The sequence below is a fragment of the Berkeleyomyces rouxiae genome (assembly GCF_048999995.1).
Source record: "Berkeleyomyces rouxiae strain 22BRR77 chromosome Unknown BrBRR77_ptg000001l, whole genome shotgun sequence".
Taxonomy (NCBI): Eukaryota; Fungi; Ascomycota; class Sordariomycetes; order Microascales; family Ceratocystidaceae; genus Berkeleyomyces; species Berkeleyomyces rouxiae.
Window position 1 is genome coordinate 3,238,110 of NW_027396491.1, and position 27,482 is coordinate 3,265,591.

The 27,482-nt window shown below is 52.0% G+C and overlaps 4 protein-coding genes across 4 annotated transcripts; 2 read left to right on the forward strand and 2 right to left on the reverse strand.

Moving 5' to 3' along the window:
* Positions 1-13,364: 13,364 nt before the first annotated feature.
* BROUX77_000927 (uncharacterized protein) lies at positions 13,365-15,341 on the forward strand (the record flags this gene model as incomplete). The annotated part of the gene is made up of 1 exon (XM_073753585.1): positions 13,365-15,341. One exon carries the CDS (start codon positions 13,365-13,367, stop codon positions 15,339-15,341), a length of 1,977 nt encoding a protein of 658 aa, XP_073609162.1.
* A 1,568-nt stretch (positions 15,342-16,909) lies between these two features.
* On the reverse strand, positions 16,910-19,722 carry BROUX77_000928 (uncharacterized protein; the record flags this gene model as incomplete). Its single annotated transcript, XM_073753586.1, has 2 exons — positions 16,910-19,504; positions 19,591-19,722. The coding sequence occupies 2 exons, from the start codon at positions 19,720-19,722 to the stop codon at positions 16,910-16,912; spliced, it is 2,727 nt and encodes a 908-aa protein (XP_073609163.1).
* A 2,420-nt stretch (positions 19,723-22,142) lies between these two features.
* On the forward strand, positions 22,143-24,136 carry BROUX77_000929 (uncharacterized protein; the record flags this gene model as incomplete). Its single annotated transcript, XM_073753587.1, has 2 exons — positions 22,143-22,443; positions 22,512-24,136. 2 exons carry the CDS (start codon positions 22,143-22,145, stop codon positions 24,134-24,136), a joined length of 1,926 nt encoding a protein of 641 aa, XP_073609164.1.
* A 403-nt stretch (positions 24,137-24,539) lies between these two features.
* Positions 24,540-27,287, reverse strand: BROUX77_000930 (uncharacterized protein; the record flags this gene model as incomplete). The annotated part of the gene is made up of 3 exons (XM_073753589.1): positions 24,540-26,929; positions 27,004-27,082; positions 27,156-27,287. 3 exons carry the CDS (start codon positions 27,285-27,287, stop codon positions 24,540-24,542), a joined length of 2,601 nt encoding a protein of 866 aa, XP_073609165.1.
* Between the last annotated feature and the right edge of the window lie 195 nt (positions 27,288-27,482).

Below are 27,482 nucleotides of genomic sequence, written 5' to 3' on the forward strand. Positions count from 1 at the left end.
AGGTCTTGGGTAGCTTGTTAAGCATTGCGGCTTGTCGCGGCGAACAACCATCTATTTTTCTACAGGAAACCTTCTCCACCCTGTCACGGAATAGCGAGGCATGTCAAATAGACGTGCTTGTGCCCAAACCTCATCGCCTTCAGTATGACATGCTGTGCTTATGCTTGCTGTATTACAACACGCAGCCGTCATTCAAGGAATACTAAGACTGTCTATAGTTACTTTGAGGGCGATTACATCGAAACGTCATGTTAAACAAATTCAATGGCTTGGTGTCCTGCTATATCAAACCCCAAGTATCATGGCCTCCTGAAACAAAGGGACTTGGTCTACGGGACGAGTAGTAGCACAAGATCCACTTCAACACATGGAGAAGAGTTACGGGCGTATCAAAACGCATGCTAGTTCCCTCGCAATGTATTACTAGAAACACTCTGTCGGAGCTCACTCTCCAATCTTTGGACACGGGGTATTGACTGCAGTCTATATACCTGTATACTATTGGATGGTGTGAGCTGGACCCGAGTACTAGAGCGTCTCATGCCGGATGGACATGCGTGGGGGGGGGGGTGTATAGTAACTTCGACGAGTTACAGATATAACGCCATTTTTCTAAAAGTTTTCCTCTACGGTATAACATGAAGAAAACTACTCAGTCGTCTACTATTGGATCTTGATAGTTTGTCCTTCATTGACTGGTTCCGAGACCGCACACGTTGTTTTCATGGAACCACACATGGCGCAGGGTTATCAGTCACAAATTGATGATTACATGTGCACTTTTGCCGACCTCTCATGCATGGCCAATTGACACAAGACCGCCATGACTCGGCGGGACACAATGCCGCCACCAAAAAAGAAAAAAAAGAAACCTTGGGCATCTCTGCTCTCAAGACAGCCACATCTGGTTTCACCATGTCCTCGCTATTCCTACCCACGCATCCCACGGCTGAAAACGACAAAACCAAACTCCAGGGACATCAGCTATTCAACGGCTACCTACCCGGAGCACAAACTAACATTGCATAGCTGATGTGCCTAATTCCTCGACGTGCTTCGACGAAGCAAAGTCCTAAGCGGCCACCTTTCTTATACAAGCCGTACACATGGCCCAGGCCAGTTCTTTTCTTGCAGCAAGCTACATGCCTCCCTTAGCGACGAGCCAAGCCGCTGCTCTCTAACCTAGCACATACATATCAACAGAAAACGCCATCAAGTTTTTCTTCTCTCTCTCTCTCGTCGGGCCTTGAATACAAAACCGGGCAAGACAGCCGGGATTTTTGTCATTGCAAGGAGACTTGGCGGGCTGTGTATCACGGGCGAGAGCAAAAAGCGAGGCAGGCGTCCGGAGCCAAGGGCTCGCCACTCTGCAGGTCGGTATGGTGGCGAGGTCACATGGCGGCCAGGGGAAGGGATCGCAAGAGTGAGCCACTGCTGTGAGAAGCCAGGTCAGTTGGACGGGGTAACAACAGACAGGGAGGGACTTTGGTGTCGTCGAGTCTGTGTTGATTCACGCGGGCAATGTACGTCTGTGGATGCATGGCCGCCCAGGCTGTGTCCTTGGGGCACTGCATGAACAATGGCCATGTATGTATCTACATACAAGTACATACATGCATGCACATCACATCCATTGACAATGGGGGGAGAGGCTTGACTCGATAATCAGTGTTGCAGCGGTGGCTACTCATCAAGCTCAGCTTGAGAAACTTTGTGTCCCAGCCAAACCTCCCCAGTGCGTTGAACGACCGGGGAAGCTTGCCGCAGTAGAAAAATCAGAGTTTGCGATATCCCCTCCCCCGGACGTGAAGACTGGTGCATGGGGGGGGGTCGGATAAGGGTTGACCAGCCCAACGTCGCTCTAGGGTTATCAAGCAGATGAAGCAGGTTGCCAATAAAAGTCAATTCATTGGGAGGGTCTGAGCTTAACGAGCCGGTGTTTTCAGTTGCGCACTTCGCAACGATACAAACAAGCAAGGCGAGCTTTTGGTTTTGGCTCTGGGTTTCCCTTTACTCTTCTCGTTATTTTAGCCCCGAGCTAAGACCCGCCGCTATAGTCGGTCTGAGACGAGACTATCAAGACAGGCCAGCGCAGCAGCAAGAAAAAGGAGGCCCCAGGCTTAGTCAAGATGGAAAGCGACGGCGGTCAGGCCAGAAAGCCGAAAAGGTGGTGAGTGATATACGACGTTGTGAAATAGTACGGGTTACATGTGGGTGGGAGTGTATGGGTAGCTGCTAGCATGTTCGGGGACTAGATGGGCCCTCTATCCGTATAGGCCCAAGTCTACAGGACAGGACAGAACATGCATGCATATATTGTAACTTGCATTGCGACTAGTGCTGGTGCTGGAAATCATAGTCATCATAGTCTGGTCGCAAGGGGGGAGAAACAGGAGTTGGTGCAGGTAAGCCCCAGTCAGATACCATGAGATTAGAAGCCATGCTTTAGTCACGGGCAGACGCACCAGTTTAGCACACAATGACGCCTCAGACAGCCAGCATCGGAGAAAAAAAAGGAGACCACAAGGGCCTTGATAAAGCATATGCTCCGTACAGACACATATATGTATATACATATACGTACATGTATGGAGTCCTATATGAGGCGCTGTCTTGTCCTTCTGTGCCACGTTCCTTGGACTAGAGCCGAAGGCCCTTGTTTCCCTCATCCCACCGGAAGCAGGCTCGCCATGGTCAGTCAGTCAGAGCAGCGCCTGCAAAAGCATTGGAAGCAAGGGAAACCCGAGGTCCCCAGAGATCGATCTGGGTGGTTCATATTGTCTTCGCCCTGAACGACGGCTTTCGATTTTATTGCCCAATTTTCCATTCCATGACGGATGAAAGACCCTTTCTTTTTCCAGGGCCTTTTTCTTTTTTTTTTTTTTTTTTTTTTTTTTCGGCGAGACCAAAGTACAAGTAAGCAAGAAAAAATACAAGTCCCTAACGAAGCATGCCTAATGCTTTTTTGATTGGCTGGCATGCGAAGAAAACAAAAAGGCGACTTTATTTCTTGGTTGGGTGATTGCGGGTAGACCGTCTAAGTAAGTCATGGCCTGAGGAATGTTTTGCCTTGTTGTTTTTTTCTTTTCTTTTCTATTCTCACTCTCTTGGTTTCAAAGGGATAGCAGTGAAATCCATATATGCACAATCGGCGTTGCTAGACTACAAACATTCACAGAAATGAGCAATAATAGTGGGAGGAGAACAAAAACTGCGAACAAGCCAGAAAAGTTGCTGTGGACAAGGTTTTAAAGCCTCACTCACAGTCTGAATAAAAAAAAAAGAGTAGAAGATATCTCAGGAGCAAAGTGCGAGAGCTAAATAAAGGAAATTCTAGAACTTCCATGGAAGGATCGCCCTCCTTCCCTTTTTCCTCACCGCCCGACAACACCAATCAATGCCATGATATCGCTCTCTCTCTCCACGTTCTGCCGCTGTTCCGCGGGTTCTCTCACAAGCAACGACGGGCCGTCTAGATTTGAAGCAGAAGGTATTAAAAATAAAACGATAAAACGAGGAGGGGGTGTGGGGGTGGGTGGGCCAGAGGACTTGGAAGATGTCTTCCTTTTGGTGCTCGGTGAAGCTTGCAGAAATACACCGAAAGGGATTTTTTTTGTTGATAAAAAAAAAAAAAAAGCTTCTCCAGTTTTTAAAGACAGCCAGAGAGTGAGAAGAGACAACAACGGAACAAAGTCATACTGGCCTGCCTCGCTCTTTTCTTTCTCTCTTTTTTTTTTTGCAAGACAAGAGAAAAATCCAGCATTTACTGATGTCATGATTCATCCCCGTCTTGCTCTGACGAGGTCGTAGTCAGCTTTGTCAGGACGGAATACGGAAGATATAACGTGATGACCACTGGCTGAGATTATGATCAGCTACAAACTATGTTCAAGGGGGTTGATTGGCTTTTTTTTTCTTGGTTTCTTCTCTCACTAACCAACTAGTTACTGCCTTTTGATAGTTGCTTTGTCTAAGGGAGAATGAGACCCAGACCACAGAACAGGTTGGGCACCGGAAACCCGGCGTGGCAGCTGACTGACCAGCTGGTGACTGAGTAACGATTTAAGTACACAAGTAGTTGTACATACATCTTGACTGGTAGCTGTTACAAGAATGCTCTCATTGGCGGGGGTTGTCAATGAGTCTTTGGGCCAGCACCAGGATGCCACCGCTCAGAGTGCAACACGACACGGAGATCAGAAATGATGTGTAGACAAGTCCAACAAATCCCCGTACCAAAAAGAACACGAAGAGAGCGAAGAGCAAAATCCAACCGTAGCTTATTGAATCGTGCCTTGGCGTCCATCCTCTGTCACGCCTCAGGATCTGCCTTTTTGCCGCACGCATCTACATATGTATGTACATACATACAGGCCGAGGCCTCTTTCGATATCTAGTGGCGAACACCCATTACTGAATTGACACTCATACTCGTACGTACAGACAAAACCTGCGTAGGCATTGGGTAACTAGGCGATCAATGACGGCCCCAAACTGGATCGTGGGTGCGGCCTTTCCTGCCTCCTCTGGCTCGGGCTCTTGTACGCTCGTCTTCTTCTGATACGGCATCGAAACCGTATGTGCGGCTGTACACGAAGACGGTGAAAGGAAGGGCACGAGAGAACGAGAGCAAAAAAAAAGATAAGGCCAGCCAGCATGAGAGAAAGATCACATGAGCCCCGCGAGACAAGTATCTGCCAGTGCGCAAGCCAAGCTGGTTCAGGGTGGCAATAATTAATGAATGGCTTGGTCTCGGGGGTTTTTTTTCTTCCCTTTTTCTTTTCTACAGAAAGTCATGGATTGATGTGCGCCAAACCATGCAACACCAAGGCAGGTTGGGGGGGGGGGGCTTTTTGGCTGATGTCTTGCTTGTATAAGTACATTTGTACATACATCCACACTTGGCTGGGCCAGGCTCAAAGCGTGCGGCTGCATGTAATAGTACCTGCACATACACACACATTTCGTGTGGAGGAAGCCCAGAGGGATAACAAGTCGCTCAGCTAGCGTCTGTGATCTGTCGAAGCGCTGGGCGAGCATATATGCGTACACGCGGTGTCCGAGGCGCTTTTTTTTTAGGCTTTTTGAAGGTGAACACAGCGAGCGAGTGAGGCTAAGAGCACTAAGAATCTAAGAAGGGGGCTGATGGCCACAACCTTGCCATTCGTTAGTTTCTCGCTTCGTGGAAGCGGCGTTTGATGACTGGGTGCAATAGACATAAATGTATGTATGTACTGGCTTCAATATGTTGCCATATGGCAATGTGCCAGCCAGTATTGGGATAGTGGATCGATGTCTGCCCCCTTTATAGCTTCGTGGTGGTGGGTGGGTGGGGGCTGCATATTGTACAGCTGCAGATACATGGCACTGGCAATGCTCGGAAACATGGTTTGGCTGGCAGGCTAGCAACTAGTTAACGAATGTATCTTGGCGGTTGTGTTGTAGGGTGTAGGGCAGCCAGCCGAGTTGTGGGGAGGCCCAAGTGCATTGTGTAGTGCTTTTCTTGTGGGAGCATAGTTACAAGTCGGTAAGGCAAGTATCAGGTAAGTAGCATACAGCGCCGAAAGACTTTTCCAGAGCGCCAACACAGACCTGTCGGTGTCTTTCCCTTGCGTTGTCTGATGTGATGAGGCAATTCACCTCCAGGCTTACCTGAGCAAATATGCTTGGTCTCTGTTTCTGTTTCTGTCTCTGTCTCTGTCTCTGTTTCTGTCTCTGTTTCTGTATCGTTCCCTCCCTCCCTCGCATACAGTACAGTACAGTCAGTCAGTCAGTCAGTTGTGTGTGGCCAACACATGCATATTATGTACAAGTACAAGCACAAGTATGTATGTATTTACATAGCGTCGGCCAGCGCCCATAAAAGAGGCACATCATACCGTGGCGGCTGTGGGCGAACGGGTAGGTCCATGTGGTTAACAAGGCGCTTTGCGCCTTTAGTCGAGTGTGCCCGGCCCCTCTTTGCACTTTTTTTTGCCGTCCTTATTTCCCTTTCCCGGCCTCACGCCGTGCGCCACACCGGCTTTGTGCCTGTCGGAGTGGTGTCTGAGAAGGGATTAATTGAGTGGCAAGCCGAGCGAGAGGACAGTTAACTAGCTCCAGTTAATCCACCTAATATAACCAAGAATATTAGTCATGTGACCGCATCTACCCATGTACCCTAAGGTTTCTATCCAGAACCGCCGGTATTAGCGGCCGGGCTGGCTTGGGCTTTTATTTCGTTTCCGCAGGTACCACCAGATCGGACATGTCCATTAGTTATCAGAAGCACGGATTACCTATGCCATGGCTACACACACAAGTACACTTACATATATGCATGTAGTTACATGCACAATTACCAGCGGCTACGGCACATGGTAGCACGCTGGTAGTAGCAACACTAGCCATCTTACTTGGGCAGTAGTGGTATGACTTATATGCGAACTTGCTGCTATAGGATCTTCATATTCGTATTGGGCTTCCTTATCGTTGGTTTACTAATGCTGGACCATTATATACGCATACATTCATAATTGAATAAGTACGTATGTACGTACATGGTGGACAATGCTGTTGAGAGGGCCAGCCACAGACAACTCCACAGACAACTTGTGCTGGAGCCGATGGCAACAAGCAGGTAAGCCTTAAAGCCTTGGGCAAGCTTGCGTGGACCACGCAAGACATGGCTAGGGCTGGCACAGAGTTTTCTTTCTTGTTAAGCAAGCACAGTCATAGGAGAGCCAGCCGCCCATTGTTGGCCGCCTTTTTTTTTCTTCTTTTTCTTTCTCGCAGCCATCGTACTCGATCCGGCGAAGCTATGTCCCTCTTCCCTCAAAGACCCAAAGACCCAAAGGCCCAATGTCGCTGACAAGAGAGAGACACTTAAAAGGGGGAGGGAGATCTTGACTCCTAACAAAACGCGGTATCTAAGTGCCTCGAGAATCAACTACTGTGGCCACAATTGGCCTTGTTCCTTCGTTACAGCCACCGGGCCTGTCTTTGTGAGGCCTGCTAAGAAACTCGCTCTCAAGCCCCCCGATTCCGGCTCGGATTTGGTGAGATTGATGACTGATGCTTCAGCTGGTCGGGTGATCTTCTACCAGGCTTCTAGTGCTGAGTGTCTGAGTTTATAGTCTCCCCCGCTAGCTGTTGGATGGCCACGATAGCGCCGCCTGTTATCGTATAGTAAAGACACGTTCACAATATCAAAGTACTTGTAGTCCTTCATGGTCCGCAGCCTCACCCCGTCGTCTCCGTTCGCCGTGCTCCTAGGACTTTTTTCCCGATTTGGACCCGTGTTCCTGAATTTAGCCGGAAGAGGAATAGCCGGAGTGCCGATTCGTAAGGGGCCCCACTTCGTTCTTCTCTTTCCATTTCCCCCCCCACCCACTGTGACCATTGTTTTTACACTGTGGGATCGTCCTCCTCGACAGACATGTTCATGGCTGTTTAATTCGACCTGCTACTACTCCTCATGAATGCATATTTTGCACCTCTTCACCATGTCATGTCGCCTTCTTCTAGAATCGCAAAGCCCCTTCCGCTCTACGAGGATGGGCCCGCATTCTTCAGGTTTTGCTGCTAACTAGGCCGTGGCATGCGCCATGCAAGCCGGCCCGGCAAATGCCAAGACAGACAGACAGACATATACACACACTAGAAACATTGCTGCGTCATTCCGCCTTGATTCTTAGACAAGGCCCTTTTTCTTGTTCAAATTCTCGAGAATTAAGCCTTTGGTTTCCTCCTGCTGCCGGTACCCCACAATACAGAAGTGGAAGGCAAAGGGCAGTCTTCCAAGTAAGGCCTGTTTTTTACTTGCCGCTCTGCCGTGTTGTCTCTTCCTTTCTGCCAGCCGCTGTTTGAGATGGGCCGCGTGTATCTCCGTGTGTGTCTTCGTATCTTTCTTGTCTAGCAGTCAGGCGGGTTCTTCCAGATTTTAAAAATCTGCTGCCATCGTTCCCTAGAGGAATGTGGTGTACAAAAAAGTACAACACTATGTATTTATGTGTGTAGTTGATTGATAACTACACATAGCCAACTACCAGTACTTGTTCTTGTTCCTGCTTGTATCACTCGAACCTCCTCTCTGGGACCAAAGACGTACAGGGGAAAGGGGAGGGGGTATATATGATTATATTCTCTATGACCTCGTTGCAACATTCTCATAGTGTTTCCAAATAGTTACAACTAACTACATGTAGATCTGTCCGTTTGGGCAGACAGGCAAAACACATGGTCTCGTGGTTGAATTCTGTGCATGGGCTTTTGACATGGCTGCCGGCACAAGTATCTGAGGCTGTGATCCATGTGCGCAAGTATATTTGGATTTCATGTGTGCGTGCTGTGGAGGGTAGGCCCACGTCTCAACCCTACCTCGACTGTGCGTAGCGAGAGTCTCTTGCAGTCAAAGCCAGAGCTGTGTGAGAATGGACTGATACTGACTGCACTACACTCCAATGTTGGAACATGTGCAACTCGGGGTTCAACTTGTGAATCTGCAACTAGACAGGGTTGTTCGGATAATTGTGGGTGTATGGGTTATGTTTTTGTTGTGTTGCGTTGTGTTTCTGGAGGGCTAGCTCCTCAAAGTATTTGTTGATGTTAATGTTGATCTTGAATTTGAATTTGATATTAGAGCTGATGCCCATTCAATTCCAGGCGTTGTCTCCGAGGACAGTGTTTGTGTTCCCCTGCTCGCACTGTTGCTGACGTTTCACTTCGTCTGTAAATCCAGCTCTGAAATCGCCAGAATGTGCTGACAGTCAGTGAGCTATGAAAATCACAGGCCTTGTTTACAGGGGAAGCCGGCCTGAGCAAGTCAGAGGGGCAAGGTCAGAGAAATAAAAAAGACAATAAAGAGAAAAAAAAGAAGAAAAAGGGGGGGCGTGTCGCCAAGGAAATTGGAATGCATACAATACTAGAGACAAAGCCGTACCCCAAGAAAAGGCCCAAAAAGGGCCTAAGAGCCAACAGGGCGGCCTAAAGTGATCTCAATTACGGCTTTCTTCCCTGAAGCGGCCCGACTAAGGATTTTGTTGGTTGAGCGGTTGAAGAACCGCAGGCCAAGGACGGGGAGGGGAGCTCTCTAGGCGGCGGTAGTAATTGGCTGGGTCCATCCGGTGCTGGCTTGTATATTGGAGCCCCTGGCTGATATATGCCATCTCCTGAATTGGCTTCGATCCGAATGAGCTGCTGGATATTTGGTTGTGTGGGTTTTATGCCGTTCTCATTCATGGTCATGCTACTTGGGCAGAGATAGTCAGTTGGGGACTTGTACACACATCCATACATACAACCATCCCATTCCCATCCCCATTCCCATGGTGGGGGTATATTCACAGTGCATCAGCAGCGGCGGCTAATCAGCCATCACGGAGCAAAGCGTCTTGTAGTTGGTTATATATAACTAATAATTGTACAAAAGTGACAGCCAGCACAAACTCGGCTCACACTTGGCTGGTTTTTCTCTCGGCCGAGGTGATCATGTGTAAGGAAACCAACAACCAGACAAAATATAAATCTGAGGAAAAAATTGAAACCTCCAACCGGTCAGGCCTGTATTATAATCAAGGACATGAAGCACAAGCATTCTGAAGCGGAATTATTTACGCCAGGCGCATCTCAGATTTTGTGTTAGACACACCTAGGGTTAGCCAACACCACGTGACAATGAACCCTTTCGGATGACCCTGGTAGTATTTTGTTGTCTCCTGCAAGCTTGGGTCCTACAGCCACGCACGACGTGATGGTATATTGTTTGTTCCTTTGCTCATGCATGGGAAAATGGATGGGAGAGACATTAGGTGCACTCGAAGGCCTCATTGCAATTGACATTGGAAAACTTGTATTTGACTCTATGTGTTATGTACATGCATACATATGTATAAGCAGACTTGTAGAAGCACAATCATAGACTACAGTTACATGTGTACTTGCTTGGATAGACAGACACAGATTGTAATTTGGCGACTTGTTGGCTTTGAATTTATAGGATGCATGAATCATGGAGACTAATTTGGCAATCAGGGAGAAGGGGCTGAGGAAAGACGGCAGCAAAGAACAGCTGGAGTAGCTGTGCCGTTGCTTGATTTATACTTGGACACATAGTTAGCTACTCCGTGCTCGCATGTTGTTCTTGTCTATGTATGTGTATATGCATGCAAGTGTGTGGCTCACTCGCGAGAGATGCCTGGAGTAATGGCATAGCTTTCTTGCCCGTACCCGTACCCGCACCCGCAGGCCGGAGCTCGCGTGGGAGTTTGGCGGTAACTTGGCAATCCATGACCATGGCAATATGTGACAGACTACAAGGCGCAATTCCGTTGGGATGAACCAGAGCCGGCATGCCGCAAAGTTGCAGGCAATTAATTAAATAGGCACAGTCAGAGACGTAAGTGACGGTGGCGGTCGCGGAAGCGCCAGCGCCGGCGCCAGAAGAGCGGTAGTGCGTATGATGCTCTCTACTAGAAGCATCAGCAGTTAAGGTAAAACAAGCCGGGGGCAGTGTGGGTAAGCCGAATCACGAAGCAGACTACTATGACGCTGTCCTCCGAGTGGGATGTCTGGATTTGTGTATGTATATACGTCTAGTATATGTACACAGGCTCAAGACAGGGTCCCAAGTCGTCAAGCCAGTTAAACTAGGCCAGCAGCGGGAAAGTTTTGGCTTGTTTCGGAAGCGTAGTGGGTGGTCCAGTGGCGCACGAGCGTCATGAGCTAATAAATGGTCGATTTTATCGATGGGTGGTCAGCAAAGCTTCTTTTTGTTCGTCTGGTTTCTTTTTTCGCCCCCGCCCCTTCCAGTAGTCGGAGAGAGCGTCACAGAGACAAGAGTGAGAGAGTGAGAGAGGAGAGAGTTGGAGGGTTAGAGGGTTAGAGAACAGAGACACAGACTCAGTGACAGAGACAGAGAGCCCTCTCCGCCCACTGGAACAACCCAGACTATCTATCGCCTTAGCCCTAGTCTCCCCCTTCTGCTCTGGTCTTGTCTTGTCTTGTCTCGTCTCCTTCGCTCACTCCATATGCTCCGTGCTACGCCATACCTCGTCCTCTTCCTTTGCTTCCTTGGTGCATGCCCCCGTTCATTGCCTTCCCCCCTCCTTGGGCATGTCTTTTTGGTATCGACATCGACGTCGACTTGGACTGGACTTGGACTGGATTTGGCGGTTTAGTGACTTAGTGATACGTCTAGTGGCTTTTCGTACCTGGCCCGGAGGCGCTATGGAATAATACACAATTTATCGCGTGTGCCTCTTGTTTCTATGTATGTATGTATGGACATACGTTTCTTATATTATGCCCAGGTTCCTATTTCTCGACTGGTTCTTCTTACGGCCCATTCCTGTCTGCTTCTTAAGCTTCGGTTTTCCTGGACTTGTCCTTCTTTCAGACCTTTCTCTCTTTCTTTCCAGTTGCTCGACTCTCTATCTTTAACGCTTGCATTCGACCGCTTTGCTGTTCCAGTCTCGCTTGCAGCTCGTCGCTCTTTCTCGACAGATTACATTTTTATTTTTATTTGGGTAAGTAGTCACGCCACGATGCAGCCACACTTTTTTGCTGTACGCCACACATCAACTGTCTCCCCTCTCACCACCACCACCATCACCACCACCACCCCTCCCTTCTCCTTATGCTGGCCGCACCGAGACAACCATCTGCACAATATCAAGCAATCAAGCAATCAGCCAAACAAGCAAGCAAGCATTCCATCATGCGCCCCAGGCCAGCTGGAACAGAGCTCCCTCCTCGGCTGTTGGATGCGCAAACCCTGAACTGTGCCATACCGGCCGCCTGCATGCAAAATCCCATCCCCACGCCACGCCACGCCATGACCACGACCACCATCACCACCACACATCCAACACGCCTGCAACCTGCAAACCAACCTGCACATGGCACTGGCAACAGTCCGGAATGAGAGGTAGATGGAGGGCCAGCAGGCTGCTAGTCTGCCTGTGAGTCGCCGTAGCCGGCCCTTCTACCTTTCTATCTGCCTGGGCTCGTTCTTGGGCACTGCTGCGTGTGCTGTGCTGTGCTGTGTGTTTTCTCGTCTGTGTGTCTTGGTGGTTGTTCTATAGCTGCAGCAGCAGGCTGGCCTTCTTTCTTGTTTGCTGCGAGTGTGTGCTGTCTCTGTCTCTCAAGCCCATACCATTGGCCCTCTTGCATATACAGCATACACAGCACGCACACTATGAAAAAAAAAACCATGCAAGCAAGCCATCAACCGATCACACTCACAGTATATCCGTCGTCTTCCCGTCCTTCACCCTCCACGGCCCCACCATGTAGTGTTGTGTAGTGTAGCGTATACACAGTGATACACACTATATGCACGGTGTCGGAGCCCACCCACCTGTTCTTTGAGCAGCTGCAATGCCTATCCAAGGAAAGAGTGCAAGTGCAAGTGCAAGTGCAAGTGCAAGTGCAATTGCAAGTCATTGTGTTGTTTGCTCCTGCCCCTCTGAAACACGCCCAAAAAAAGAAAGAAGCAAAGAAAGAAGGAAGCAGCCTACCAAAAGGAAAGACCGTTCGTTTGTCTGCGGCTGGGTTGATGGTCGGTCTCTCCTGCCTTGCAATTGCACACCACTACACCTGCCCTTTTCTGCGGCTTTCTGCCCGATCTATTCCTGACCACCCACTGCCACTGCCTGCCCGCTGGGCCACTGAACCACTGAACCACTGAACCACTGAACCACTGAACCACTGAACCACTGAACCACTGAACCACTGAACCACTGAACCACTGAACCACTAGACTCCCTGCCACTGGACCACTGGCCACTCCCACTCCTACACCCCCTCCTCCTCCCATCCTTCCCTCCTCCAGCATCACACTCAGCTCAATCAATGCAACTGCAGTCAGTGCAGTCAGTGCAAGTGCTGTGCGTGTCGCTCAATTTCCACTTGGCGTCCCTTCCTTGTCACTTTTTTGGCTCCTTCTGCGTACTTATCTCCCTTGCGCCCAGCGCTTTATTTATAACCACTTCCATTCGCACCAGCTTTTTATCCATTTTTCCCCTCTGCTCTCGCTTTAACTTCTTTTGTCCGGCCGCCCAGCGCATCTCGCCCATTCCACCCTGAAACTAAACTAAAACTAACAATCTATCATTAGTTGTCTTGTTTCTTTTTTCTTTCGTTTGTCTCCTTTTCATTTTATATTTCTAGTCTTGTCGTCTCGCCGGCCCAGACAAGAACTTTCAGAAAGGGAAAAAAACCTCTCACCACACACACACTTTTGACCACGACCACCGCATTTCTGCGTCTTCATCAGCCCTTCTCCTCCACAACTCTCAGTTTTTTCTTCTTCTCGATCTGTCCATCGCCATCGCACACCCCCTTTTCTTTTCTTCCTCTTCTTCCAACACCCCAACGCTCTCATCATGGCTTCCGAAGAAGGTGCCGGCGGCGGCATGGAGAACACCAAGGGAAAGGAGCCCGAAGTTCAGACCTCTGTCAAGAGCCAAACCAACACCTTCCCTCTCGCCCAGATTCAGCTGCCCCGTCGCTTCGATGGCTCTCCGTCTGCCTCCTCCGCCTCCAACGTCAAGTCCTCCCAGTCCGCCACGCCCGTCGCCATTTCAAGGGCAAACTCTCCAGCAAAGACCTCAAAGTCTTCCTCATCAAGCAGCAGCTCAGACTCCTGTCTAGAACCCCCCGTCACCAGACACACTCTCGTCGAGCTTGACGTTAACCGCATCGTCCTTAACTCCCGCCTAAGACATGACATCAACTTCGATCCCGAGCTGCACTTCCGTCCCAACATGGACGGCGACAAGGGCCGTAAGAAGAACCAGAGAGCCGAGCAGTTCTGGCTGGCTCTGGAAGAGCAGCTTGGCATGTTCCTAGTCAACCGCCCTGCCTTTATTGAAAAGTATGGCGAATCCAACAACTGGTGCCTTCCCAACCTCCTCAAGGCTGTCAAGGAAATTATCCAGACCCTTGTCCCCAGCAGGGACCGCCAATCCCTCGATGAGTGCTTCAACCTTGAACTCCTCATGCAGCAATTCAACCACGGTGTTGCCGACCTGGAGAAGCTGGCTTCATGGCTGGCCAGCTTGCTCAAGTCCCACTGTGCCCCTATGAGAGACGACTGGGTTGACGACATGTACAACCTGCTTAGTAAAGGAAACCGTGAAAACGACATCAAGACCATGGTAAAAGGCATGCGTGATCTGCTCAGTGTTCTCGAGGCCATGAAGCTTGACGTGGCAAACCACCAGATCCGCTGCCTGCGCCCATCCCTCATTGAAGACACTGTCAAGTTTGAAAAGAGATATTTTGAAAAGAAAATATTCTCGGATAGATTAGACGTGGTACCCGCGCACAACTGGTTTAAGAACGTCCGGCTTTACACCAAGGAGTTTGTCCAGCTTGCCACGCCCGCCAACGCCTCGCACGTGCGCGCCCTGGGCGACCTTGCCATTCTTGGTATCGCCATGGCTCAAATGACTATGCCTGTTCTGTTTGCCTACCGTTTCCCCACCACTCACAGCCACCACCACCACCAGACCACCCACACTACGAGCTCAGGGAAGTACACCACCATTCCCCCGACCTTTATGCACGACGAAGAACGCATCCACAAGTTCCGCGAAGAAATCTCCGAGATGACGGCCCTTTCCATCGCCATGCGTCTCTACGACAAGCTGCTCAAGGAGTACCCCAAGAAGCAGACTTCAGACGTGCCTTCATACCTCTCCGGTAGCATGGACGTCGACTTCGACTTCAACTCTCCCCCCACATCCAGACCTGCGTCAGTCACCCTGAGCAACAACGACTCGGCATCCTCATCTCCTAGATCATCACCTCGTGCCTCTCTTGTCTTTGCCCCTCCTCCCCAGCAGCCAACGCTCAAGGAGGACCGTGACAATGTCTATCAGTCTCTGGTTGATCTCCTCCGCACTCTGCCTTCATCCTCGCATAGAAATGGTGTCTCTCGCTGGGATGCCATTGGCCCGATCTGGGCTCTTCAGATTGTGCGTAACACGTCGGCTTCGCTGGACAAGGTCTCCGAGATTGAGGCCTCTTTCGTTACTAGCATGTCTATGCTGACCACGCCGGTGGCGCTTCAAGTGCAAATGGACATCTTCCAGCATCTGGCTTGGGAAATCATGCCTCGCCTGCGGGACTTCCGCGGCATGAAGGCCTGGCACTTGTTCACCAACGGAACTGCTGGCCGGCCATACACTCCCTCTCGCGGAGTGACGTCGCCGCCGCTGCAGATTGAGACTGCAGGCATTGCCATGATGGCAACCAAGATCGCACATGTGGCCACTCTGCACTACCAGGTGTGGGCCTCTGTGTATGCCAGCAACCCGTTCCCGGAGAACAACGAGGCCACCCCAGAGAACGAGTAGCTTTGAATTCGGCCCCATACTGCTCGATTGCCCGGTTGGTATATTTTTTTTTTGCAATCTTTTCCTTTGTCTCTCTCACGCTCACGGTCGTCTTCCTTACTTGTCGGATCGCATTCCATACCCATATTTACTGCTGTTTCTTGTTTTTCATTTTTATAATTGCTCCATCAGCCCAGTCCAGTCACAAGGGCCCATGGACCTGGATTTCGTCTCCTTTTGTGCAAGGTGCGCACAGGCCGGGCCTTTTCTCTGTGCTTCTGCAGCCTCGCTTTTTCAGGTGGGCGGACGGCTTGGAAGAAAGACTCGCATTTGTTTTTTTGCTCTTTTTCTTTTCCTCCATCACATGTTTCAGGCGCTTCTTTGTGGGGTTTTGCTTGTGCGGCGTTCTTTTTTTTCTGCTGTTGGTTTTTGCCGGCGTCAAATTTGTGCATTTTCTGCCGCTTTCTCATCAGTCTTTTTGGTCATTTTGTAGGTTGTTTTTCAATATTCTAGCATCATGAACAAGCGCTGGCTTATGTCTAGTCAACCATTTATTTAATCGCATTCTGTCTTGCCATGTGTGATTTATGAGTCTTTACTGCTACGGTCGATGGTGGGTGGGAGATTAAGCCCGTGGGGAGATTTATGGTCGAGCCGTCAAGCAACGCAACGCAGCGGTGGTGTGGCGAAGGCACGGAGAAAAAAAAAGCATGAGAGACAGGGCGACGGAGACGCGCGAGTTTCTCGTACGGGCGGGACATTTTCAAAAGGGTGTTATGTTATAGTTAATGGGTGGCACGTGAATTATTGGATGATGATGGGTGAGAGAGGGTGTAAGACCAGTCGGGACGCGGGCCATGATCCAAGCTGAGCGGGGCGATGGGATTTATTTTGCGGGCGGTGGAGAAGGGAAGATGATGTAATTAAGCCGGCAGAAAAACAAGAGAGAGAGGCAAGAGGTATTTGGAGAGACATAAAATGCGGTAATTATTAGAAGAAAAAGGAGCGGTGAACAAGTGTCTAGATGGTCGTGAGATGGTCCTTTTTTGTTTTATGAGGGAGAAAAAAAAAGACAATGTAACGAACTAGTTGCAACAGAAATAATGAGACATGTGTATCTGGTGATGTAGGATATCTTGTCCGTGCGTGTATAGTCATAACCAAGCTCTTGGATAATAAGAAAAAGAAGAAGTGATCAAGACAAAAGGAACACGGGAACAAGGAAACAGCGGGAGTGCAGCACACGGAGACAGTACCAGAAAAAAAAAAGCGACATTGGACGTCATCTGGGAGAGGTGTGTTTTTTTTTATATTTTCCTTCTTCTTCCTTTCCATCACGTCATTGTGCAGCTGTTTATGCAAAACAAGGGAGTAAAAAGAGAACGACGACACTTGCAGATGAGTATTGGAACGTGTCTAACCATAACCAGGACAAGAAGAAAAAAAAGAACAAGCAAAAGCACGCAAAGGCTACAAAGAAGACAAAAAAAAGAAATCCGTTTTTTTGTAAAAAGAAAAAGAAAAACAAATCTGTGACAAAAGAAAAAAAAACTCTACTGGCTTGGTCTACTCATCCACCTCCCCGCTCCTCACGCCGTCCCCGCAGCCGGCGGCGGCGGGACCGGCGTCATCGGGCTCCGCATCCCCGCCGCGCGGCGCATTTGCCGCAGCTCGTCCTCGACCTTGCGGCGGCGCGCCTGCTCCTCGCGCAGGTCGTCCTGGAACTTGCGGCGCTCCTCGCGCATGGTCATGCGGAACTGCTCGCTGAGCATGCTGGCGCCCTTTGCCAGGCCGGCGGCGGCGCCGCCCTTGAGCTTCTCGGCGTCGAGCGACTCCTGCAGCGCCGCGAGGCGCTCGCGGCCCGCGAGGACTTCCTTGTCGAGGCGCGTGCGCACTTCTTCGAGCTCGGCCTCGAGCGTGCCGCGCGCCTGCTCGGCATCGTCGAGGCGCGCTTCAATGTCGCTCTTTTCGGTCTCGGCGGAGATGGACACCGAGGTTATATCCTGCAGCTGCTTGACGGTCGCGGCAAGTTCCTTGCGCAGCGTGTCGGTCTCAGTCTGCATCTTTTGCACCTCGAGCGTGCTCTTCATGGCGGCAATGTCCTTGGCGCGCTCGGCGCGCGAGCCGTATGCGCCGTCCAGCTCGGCCTGGGCAATGGTCAGCTCGGTCTTGAGCTCGGCAAGCATCAGGTTCATGCTCTCGAGGAGGTCTTCCTTTTCCTGGACCTGGCGCGTCTTCATGTCGACCTCATTCTGCTTGGCGTCGAGGGCCTCGTTGATGGCTGCGCGCGCCGTGGTCGCCTCGGCTAGTTGCGCCGACAGCTCGGCAATCCGGCCATCGACACTGGCGACCTGCACCTCGAGCTCCTTGCGCGTAGCCTCGGAGTGCGTCAGGCGAGCCTCAGTCTGCTGGTGCGCCACTTCGGCATCGGCTCTGCTGGCCTCGGCAGCCGCAGCGCGGGTTTCTAAATCGCCGGCGCGCTGTTGCAGGCCGCTGAGCTCAGTTTTGGCGGTGTCGAGTTCCGTCTGCAGGCTGGCGACCTTGGAGCCCTCGTCTTGGCCGATTTTGCGGGCTTCTGTGAGCCCCTCAACGTCGCGCAGGGCAGTCTGGAGCAGGTTCTCGTTGCGCGAAAGTTCGGCCCGCGCATCATCCAGATGGTCCTTAACCTCTGTGAGTTGTGTGCGCAATTCGATGATTTCGGCCTGTTTGTTGTCGACCTCGCCCTGTAGACGAAGCACTTCCTCGGCGTCGGCCTTTTGATTCAACTCGCGTTGTTGCTTGATCTGGCGCTTGAGAACAACCTTTTCTTCGGCCAGGCGCCGCACGCGCGTCGCCATAAAGTTGACCTTGGACGTAAATGCAATAAAGCTGTAGGGCTCGTTGACGTCTTCTTCCTCTCCGTCCTCCTCCTCTTCATCAGCCAGACCCTTTTCAGCTCGTTGCCTCTTGCGATCTTCTCGGTCTTTCTTTAAAAAGGCAGCGCGAGATTGCATGTTATCCCAGATCATCTTGAGCTCGCCCTCGACATTTCCACTGGTTGTAGAAACACTCACAGCGCCACGAGGCCCCAGTTCTTTTTCTGCCACAGCAATGGCGCGCTCAAGGTAACTGATCTCGTCTTCCAACGGGCGGCCGGTGGGCCCTGGGGATGGTGGTTGATCGGAGCCAGCAGATGCTAGCATAGCTAAAACGATGCCGTTGACAGATCGCAATCTTGCGTGGCTGTCGCTTTGGTCATCGGCGTCGAGACGATTATTGTTGCTGACGTTGGATGCGTTATACTCCTGCTCCTGGCGAGCCATCTGAATACCCTTTTCCAGGTAGTCTAGTTGGGTGTTGATGAAGAGATGTCCCGGGGCGCTGCTGCGAGGCTGGTCAGGGTATTCGGCGTTCTCATCGGGGTTGAAAGCTACGATCAAATCTCGCACTGCCTGGTTAATAGTTTCCAGTTTACTTTCTGAGCTCTTGAGCTGTTCGTTCTCCTGGATAAGGCGCGCATTGTCTTCCTTGAGCTGCTCGACGTCCTCTCGTAAGCGGTTCGTTTGCTCGCGAATGGGGGACTTGACGGGGATTTCCAGCCCCTTGACATGGTGTCGAGAGAGCTGCTTGGTGGTATCGAACTCAACGTCGTCGTCGGATGCTAAACTGCTGCGGTTGGTCGAGTACGTATATAGGCTCTCGGGGCTTCCAGGCATACCGTTGAATAGATGGAGCCCGCTGGGGTTATTTAATAGGTTCTGTTGCATCTGTTTCTTGTGTGATGCGCGATGTGTGAGCTGGAGGATGGCGGATGTGTGTTCGAGGAGGCGGCGCTGGGGTTCCATCAACCGCTTTTCTAGTTGAAATAGCTCAGCAGCGAGCTCCTCGCAGCGTTTCTCGGCAGTTTCACGCTCTGCTTCGGCTTCCTGCGCACCGGCGATGGATGAGGCGCTGGAGCGTGGGTTTCCGGGGATGTACAGTTTGGCCATGGAGACGGCAGCATCGCGGTATTTTGTCTGGAGGGCAAGATTCGATTTTGTTTGCTCGATGCGCTGCGAGAGGTACTGACATTGCTTCTTGAGGATGTCGACTTGGTCTTGTGTTATCACTTGGTAGTTCCGGCTGTCGGCAAGGGCTGTCTCGGTAAGAAGGTGGATTTGAATAGGGTCTTTGAGGTCGACAAAGGTTGTGCTTAGTGGGCGAGTCTGTGGAATGGGGGCAGTCAGCAGCCGAAGTGGAAGCTTGGAACTCGACAAGCATCATGCGGAGGAATAACGAGCGGCGAGTTTACCTGAGGGAATCTGGGGCTCTCCATGGGAAAGCTGTCGTTCCGATAGTCGTCGCCGGGCACAGATAGGCCGGCATCGTCGCGCTGGGAGCCGTTTTGGGCGGGATAGAGAGATTGTTGTGCGTATGAGGTCATGATTGCGGCGTGAGACAGAAGCGACGAGAAAGGGAGAAGAGGCACGAGCAGCCACAGAACAAAGTCGCTGTAATGCTGGGCGCTTGACGGTCGAAAAAAAGGAGGAGGCCGGGTGTCGTGGAGCCCGGGCGCGCTTGGATGGGGTCTTTGACGCTGGGAGTAGTTGCGCGCGGAATATTCCAGAGATACATGCAGCAGACGGGCTGGAGGAAGAAACGCCGCGATTGAAGAGTCTTTTTCTGGTGGGCGTGGCTTGCGTGACTGTGATATTCGTGATCAAGAGCGAAAGGGGGGGAGATGTAGACGAGGAGGAGTTGCTTTGTATATGTACAAATGCGTGTGCCAAAAGAGGAAACCGACAACAGAATGAAGCAGTAGGAACTAATTACAACAATTATATGGAATAAATCGCCGTCGACAGCGCACGAGCTCGCAAAAAAAAAAGGCAGATGGACATAAAAGACGAAGCAGCAAAAGAAGCAGAGGTCGTCCGTTTTCCTGGGGACCGGCCTGAGGGCAGTTGGGACCAGCACACAGGGCCAGCCAATCAGAACGCGGCAATGGGGCCTGTACCTCCTTCCTCTTCGTCCCCTTCTGCCCCTTCTTCCTGCTGGCTGTTCCTTCCTTCCTATTTGTCTCTGCGTGCCTGCCTGTTTATGCATCGCGTGGAAAAGACCGTGCGTCATGGCAAGCGCACAGTGCATTTGTGGCCCTCGTTGGTGACCGCCTGCGGGCAAACACACCATAAGGCACACCGTGAAGGTTTCAAGATGGCACTGTGCTGGGGATCCCAGCCCAGGCTTGTGCCTGAGCGTGTGCGTGTGCGGGCACTCGTCGTCGTCCTCTAAATTCGACATCGTGAAGCCGTGCTTAGACAAGCACTGTGCGAGACAGCGCGAGCCAGGACTGCAGGAGGGCCGGCCTTGAGACCGGCTCCCAATGCCGGAACTGCGCGTGTGGCTATTTCTGTACTGCGTGACGCAAGTTTTGCAGAGGACAGAACAAAGAACAGACACTGGTCTTTGCTGCTGTTACTTTTTTTTCATTGTTTGCGTAGTACGAGCTGAGGCTTCTCTTGCGTTTGTCGAGATCCTACTGCGATATCTCAAGTCAAGTTTCCTTTCATTCCCTCACAGACTACGGCCCGGCAGCACGCAGTCCACACAATTGGCCAGGTCAGCACTGTGGGTGGGATAGCATGCCAAAACGAGCCATGGAGAATTCTCAACAGGTGCTGCTGAATCAAACACTATCGACAAAGACCGGGAGGCTATTGTCTTAGCGTGTGGCGTAGAGTCCACGTCTCAGGGCTGCTGGCATGTGAGACTGCTAATTACTTTGCCTCTATGGTGGGCCTGGCTGGCTGGGCGCCTCTGGCTGCACACCCAAGAGCGTCCCAAAGAACACACACACTTTTGTTCAGACTCAGGGGACTGCTTGGGATGGCCACCACGAGTATACGCCGTATAACTAACTGCATGGCATCCAACTGGTTTGCTCCTGTTCACGTTCTCGTTTGCGTAGCATGCCGGTCCTAGTACTAGCACCCTTTGTCAACGGAAACGTCAAAGCCTGAAAGGGCCTAATGTCACCCTATTCTCAGTTTCAGGGACCGGGGACAGCGCCAGTCCCAGCAAAATTGACCCGCGGAAGGCTGTTTTGAAGCCAGCTCTGTTTATAGAGGCTGCAGGGTCTGAACAGGCCCCTATGCGGCTCCCCCTGAATCAGCCATCAAACCCGCTCCGATTTATGTTGTACCTTCGTACCGACAGACTTACACGCAAACAAGGTAGGGACGCGACCCACGGCGATCCACTGTTTGCTTATGTCAGTGTGCTTACATAACACGTGGTACCATGTGGACTTCCTCCTTCCGTCGCCACTTACACGCCATCGGCTTCCACTAGCCGGCTCGTCTCGGGATTTGATTGCAGCTTGACGTGAAATTTTGGACTAGAGTTTAGATCCCCAGAGCCACAGCCCGTAAAAGAACCACGCAGAGAAATGTAGTGGCACAGGCATGACAAAGGCACAAGGGCTTCGAGACATTCTTCAATGTGGTCAGTCAAGGAGTGCAGACTCAAGGGGCAAGGGAGACCTTCGCAGATTCTGCAGAGGTATGCCTGGAGAAGATCATGGAAGGCCTGGAGAGCACAGCTTCAATCAGCACAGGGGCTTCCCCATACACGCAAAGATCATATGGATCTTTCATCTTAGAGGGAGACGCGAAGAAACGTTGCGGCCAGGCTAGACTATTGCCCAAAGCATCCAGTCCATAGCACGAACTCCGTTAGAGCCGCTGGGCAGATGTATAAAATAGACTGCCGCCTGGTGGTGCTGGCGAGCGCAGCGCAAAAGAGCCTACTGGTCTTATCTTCGTCGACTATCACCAAGTGCTCTTCTGCTAAATGCTCTCCACCATGGCGTCCCTCTCCCTCCGGCCTCTGCTGGCCCAGCTTCTGCTCCTGTCACTCACTGGCCTAATCTCCGCCAAGCCGATTCTCCCTTCTCTCAACTGCAACACGGACGATAGCCCAAGCCAACTCCGCTACTTCAAGCTGGAAGTCACATGGGCCGACTATGCACCCGACGGCTTCACGCGCAAGCAGTTCCTCGTCAACGGCATCTTCCCGGGCCCTACTCTGGAGCTTAATGAAGGTGACCAGGTGCGTGTAGATGTGCACAACAAATCCCCGTTCAATACCACCATCCACTATCATGGTATGTAATCCTCTACCCGGTCCTGCAAGCAACCCACAGACTCCCGCTCTATGCTAATTCCTCTCTAGGCATCGAAATGCTCAACACGCCTTGGTCCGATGGCGTCCCCGGCGTCAGCCAACGGCACATCCATCCCGGCCAATCCTTCACGTACGCCTTCAACGCCACGCAGTACGGCAGCTACTGGTACCACTCGCACACCATGGGCCAAATAGACGACGGGCTCTACGGCGCTATCGTGATTCACCCGCGCCAGTCCGCCCCGATGCCATTCCACCTCATTTCCGGCACCGGTCAAGACTCGCCCGAGACAGCCGCCATCCACGCCGCCGTGGCTGCTGTGCATCCGCTGATACTCTCTGACTGGCAGCACCTGACTAGCAGCAAGCGCCACGAGCTCAGTCTCGCGAGCGGCATTGAGATGCCGTGCTACGATTCGTTCCTGTTCAATGGCAGAGGCACCGTGCAGTGCCTGCCGCAAGCCGAAATCGACGCCGCCACCGACGACGCCCAGCGCGCGTTCCTGGAAGCCGGCAACGGCACCGAATTGACGGCCAAGGGCTGTCTTCCTGGCTTCGTCGTCAGCAATGTCCTCGCTGCCGGTTTCTCTACAGACCTGTCTGTTGTCCCGCCCGACATCTTTGACAAATGCACAAACACCTCTGGCTCGCAGACTGTCCTCAGCTACTCTGCCCCTTCACACACCGACCCCAACCTCGGCGCCAGCTCGCTGCCCAGCGACCCCGACAGCACGTGGGTAGCCCTAGACCTCATTGGCGCTCTGGGGCTGCTAGCCCCGGTCTTCTCCATTGATGAGATGCCCATGTGGGTCTACGCCGTCGACGGCGCCTTCATCACGCCACAGAAAGTCGACGCCATCACAATGTCCAATGGCGCGCGCTACTCCGTTGTCTTCAAGCTCAGCACGCCCGGCATCTATACCATGCGGCTCGCCAGCACCACGACCGCCCAGACGCTGACGGCCAGCGCCCAGCTCGCCTACTCGGTGCCAGCGCAAGATGCCGCCAGCGCCTTTGCGCAGCGCGGGCCGACGACGGCGTCCATCACACCGCGCGGCGCTGGCTCTGATGCCTCCGTCGTCTTCTTTAACCAGACAGCCATGCAGCCGTTCCCGGCCCAAGCACCGGCACTCACAGCCGACCAAACAGTCGTCATGCACATGCGCGTGGCTGGCCGCGCGTACGAATGGGCACTCAACAGCACCGTCTATCCCATGGCACTGGACATGGCCGCGCCGCCGTTGCTGTTTGTGCCTGATCCAGAGCGGTATAATAATGTGACCATTACGACGCGCAATGATACGTGGGTCGACGTGGTCTTTGTTACTGATACGTACCCCATGCCCGCGCATCCGATACACAAACACTCGAACAAGATGTTCTTGATCGGCCAAGGCACCGGCGCCTGGGTCTGGGATAGCGTTGCAGAGGCTGTGGCAGATATCCCGGACAAGTTCAATCTGGTCGATCCGCCGTTCCGCGATACAGTCCAGACGTTGGATGCGTCGACGGAGCCAACGTGGACTGTGGTGAGATACCACGTCGTCAATCCCGGTGCTTGGATGCTTCACTGCCACATAGAAACTCATTTAGTTGGTGGCATGTCCGTCGTTATGCAGGATGGCATCGATAAGTGGCCTAAAGTACCAGAGGAGTATCTCTATTTGGCTTGAGACAAGTGGGTGACTGGTTGAGTCGTGAAGTTCATACATGGACTTAGGGTTAATTGTGCGCATATAAAGTGACATGTCTTGAATAACTATAGTCCGATTAATGCAAAAGGACATCTATCACGAGTGAGATAAGTTGAGACAAGACGCGTCATCTATTCAAGAACATATGGAAAAACAGAAACAGAAAAGAAACACAGAAAAGGCAAAAAATACAAAGCAAAAAATCAAGGCACCGATAAAAGTGTGCGCAGCGGGGAGTAGTGACCTGAGCAAAGTGTGAGGGCCGGGGAAACAGGTAGATGTCTCCTCTCCTCTCCCAAAGAAGTCCAAAGCAATGCTCCGTTACTCTTCACAAGGTCCCAGTAACTTTTCTCAGTCAAATCCCCCCCTCCTGAGCTCCCACTCAGTCCAGATACTCCTTGATCTCTTCCGACTCCTCCAGCACCGTGCTGAACGAGAAGGGCGCAAACGGCCAACCGCCAAACTCGGCAAACTTGGAGAATGACTCGACCCACGCAAGACGCAGCGAGTGCAACATGGCCGAGGTACCCTCCATCATGACCAGAATGGCGACGGTCAGGAAGAACCACATGTAGAAGCAGATGACAATCATAATAACACCGAGAACGCCAGTTGTCTGCAGCGCCGGTCCAAGGGTCATCGACCACAGCACCATGGACAGCTGCTGATGAGCTAGCGACAGGGCCCACAGACGTAGGTACGAGGCCGTGTGCGAGACACAGTTCAGGCAGAACTCAATGGTGTGGATGACCTGGTGAATCATGACTTCGCTGAACTCAAACTCCTCGTGCTCTTCATCATCATCGTCGCTTCCCGAAGCCAGCATTGCCATGCCCTCGTCGGCATCGTCGTTGTGCTCGGGGCTGTCAACATGGCCGTTGCTGGCATTTCCGCCGGCACGGGCATCTTCGTCGTCGTCTAGGGCACTGACACGGGCCTGCTCATCAAGTCCTCTATAGCCCTTGCCGCGGGCCTGGTTGTGCTCCCAACGAAGATAGAAGGGCTTCAGGAATAGCAGGATGGGGACCTGGGAGAATGCAAGCAGCAAAAGGCCGACCTGCACCGTGGCCTGGCCAGGGTAAAGCTCCTCGTCTAGTGTACCGGGCTGCAGGAACATGTAGATCAGCATGTTGAGCAGACCTGGAGGTTGGGCGCCGCGGCCAAACCAATCCACAGACCACTTGTAAATGATGCAAAGAACCAGGTAGCCGAAAATGGACTGGAAGAAGATCATGCCGGGCACAAAGTTACCCCAAATGTCAATGGGCTTCTTGAAATGGCGAGCATTGATGTAGGAAAAGCACAGAGAGTAGGTCATGTGAGCCCAACCCAGAATAATCGACATCTTCATCTTGTACGAGTTGGAGAAGATCAAGTCGTTTTCAGCGCCATGCCACATCCAATCCAATCCAAAGGGGTAGCGGTATCCCTCAACAGCCACGGCAGTGACCATCTCGCCCTCGTAGCTAGGCTCCTTGGCCCACTTCCAGCCACTGGAGAACAGGGTGAGTGACTTGGAAAAGATATCATTGTAGATAAGACCAGTAAAGAGTGAGAACGTAGCCATGACAAGCACGATGTAGCGGCCGTAGTAGATCATGGCGAACAATTCAAACTTGACCTTCTTGAGCGGCTTCTCCCAGTAGATCATGGCAATGGCAGCAGACAACATGATGATAGCATGGCCCAAATCACCAAACATGACGGCAAAGAGGAAGGGGAAGGTGACAATGACAGGCAGGGCCGGGTTGACCTCGCCATACGAGGGGGTACCATAGGCATTGACAATGGTCTGGAAACCTTCGGTGAACTTGTTGGTCTTGAGAAAGGTAGGAGGCTTCTTGTTGGTCTGAATCACGTTGATGATAGATGGAGTCGACAAGCCGGCCTGGGTGGTGACGTTATGGAGGGTTGCGCGAATGGCCGGGAGATCGTTTGTCGGGCACCAGGCCTCGGCAATGAGGGTGCGGCGAGCAGGGTCATACGAGAAGAGGTTCAGTGTGTCGTAGACGGCCTTTTCCTTGGTGATGAGGACCATCCAGGCAGACAGGGCCTGGGAAATTTGCGTCAGCTCAGCCTCCAGAGTGGTCTGAGTGTTTCCAAGCACGTTCTGCACATCGTTGAGGCGGGCATTGACGTCCATAATTTGCTCACGGCGAATCTCGCTGTTCTCATCAACGTTGTAGACCTCCGCGCCCATGGACTCAGATATCTTGCGGATCTTGGCCAGGATTTCCTTTCCGTGGGTGAAGATGACAAAGACGTTCTTGTTAACCTTTTCGTTGGTTGAGGGGTCGATGAGAGGCTCAGGAATCTCAGACTGGTTCATGAACAAGTTACCGCGCAGAGTGCGCCATAGGATGCGCTCGAACGAAGCAACGCGGTCGCGAGGAATGACACCAGCCACAAAGCCAATGTTGATGGCCGAGAAGGAACGCTCGCCATCGGGATTGGCCACATGGTGCTCGACGTCGGCCAGAAGCGGAGCATCGTCGTCGTCAGTCGAGGCGCGAATCTCCTCTACGCTGCCGTGGGCGCGGTCAAAAAAGCCGCCAGCCTCACGCAGGACCCAACGCCACTCAGTGAGCTCGACCTCGCGCTTCTTGAGGGTCTCGTAGGTGTCGTTGAGCTGGTAGATGCGCTGCTCGAGGCCCTGGCTGCGAGTAGCCAGCTCGTCGATCTCGCCGGTTGAGGGAATGGCAAGGCTTTCGCTGTCGAGATCAAGCTTGCGGAGCGAAATACCCACCTTTTCCATCTGGTTGTTGAAGTAGCCTGTCAGTAGCACGAGAACTGGTTAGCGAAATGTTGAAAATAGCCTGGCAATGTTGTCCTTGGGGGTGGCATACGAAGCTGGCGCTCTACATTATCGAGGCGACGGATTTCCTGGGTAAAGGTGCGTTGGAAGGCGCTGACTTTGCTGTTCAACTGCGGGAAGTCGAATCTTGTTAGCAAAGCGACTCTCAATAGAATATTGAAACACGAGGCAGATAACACATACGTCGCGAAACTGCACCAATCCAAGATCTCCCAAAGCGGTCACGACCTCACGGCCAATCTCGTTGGAGATGTACAGCTGCACCATGCTCATCTCCGAAGAGCGGAACATGGTGTCCTGTGCAAGAGGCGCCATCTTCGCGAAGACGGATGATGCGCCGGAATAGAATCGATGGGCGGACGAGATGTAGTATCGGATCGGGAGCTGAAGCGGAAGCAGTCGGGCTAATAATGAATGAAGGTAAATACGGGCTGCCGAAGCCACGAAAAAAACGTGAATCAGAAGGAAACAAAATCAAAATACACGGCAAACGGTCTAAAGGAAGGAGTG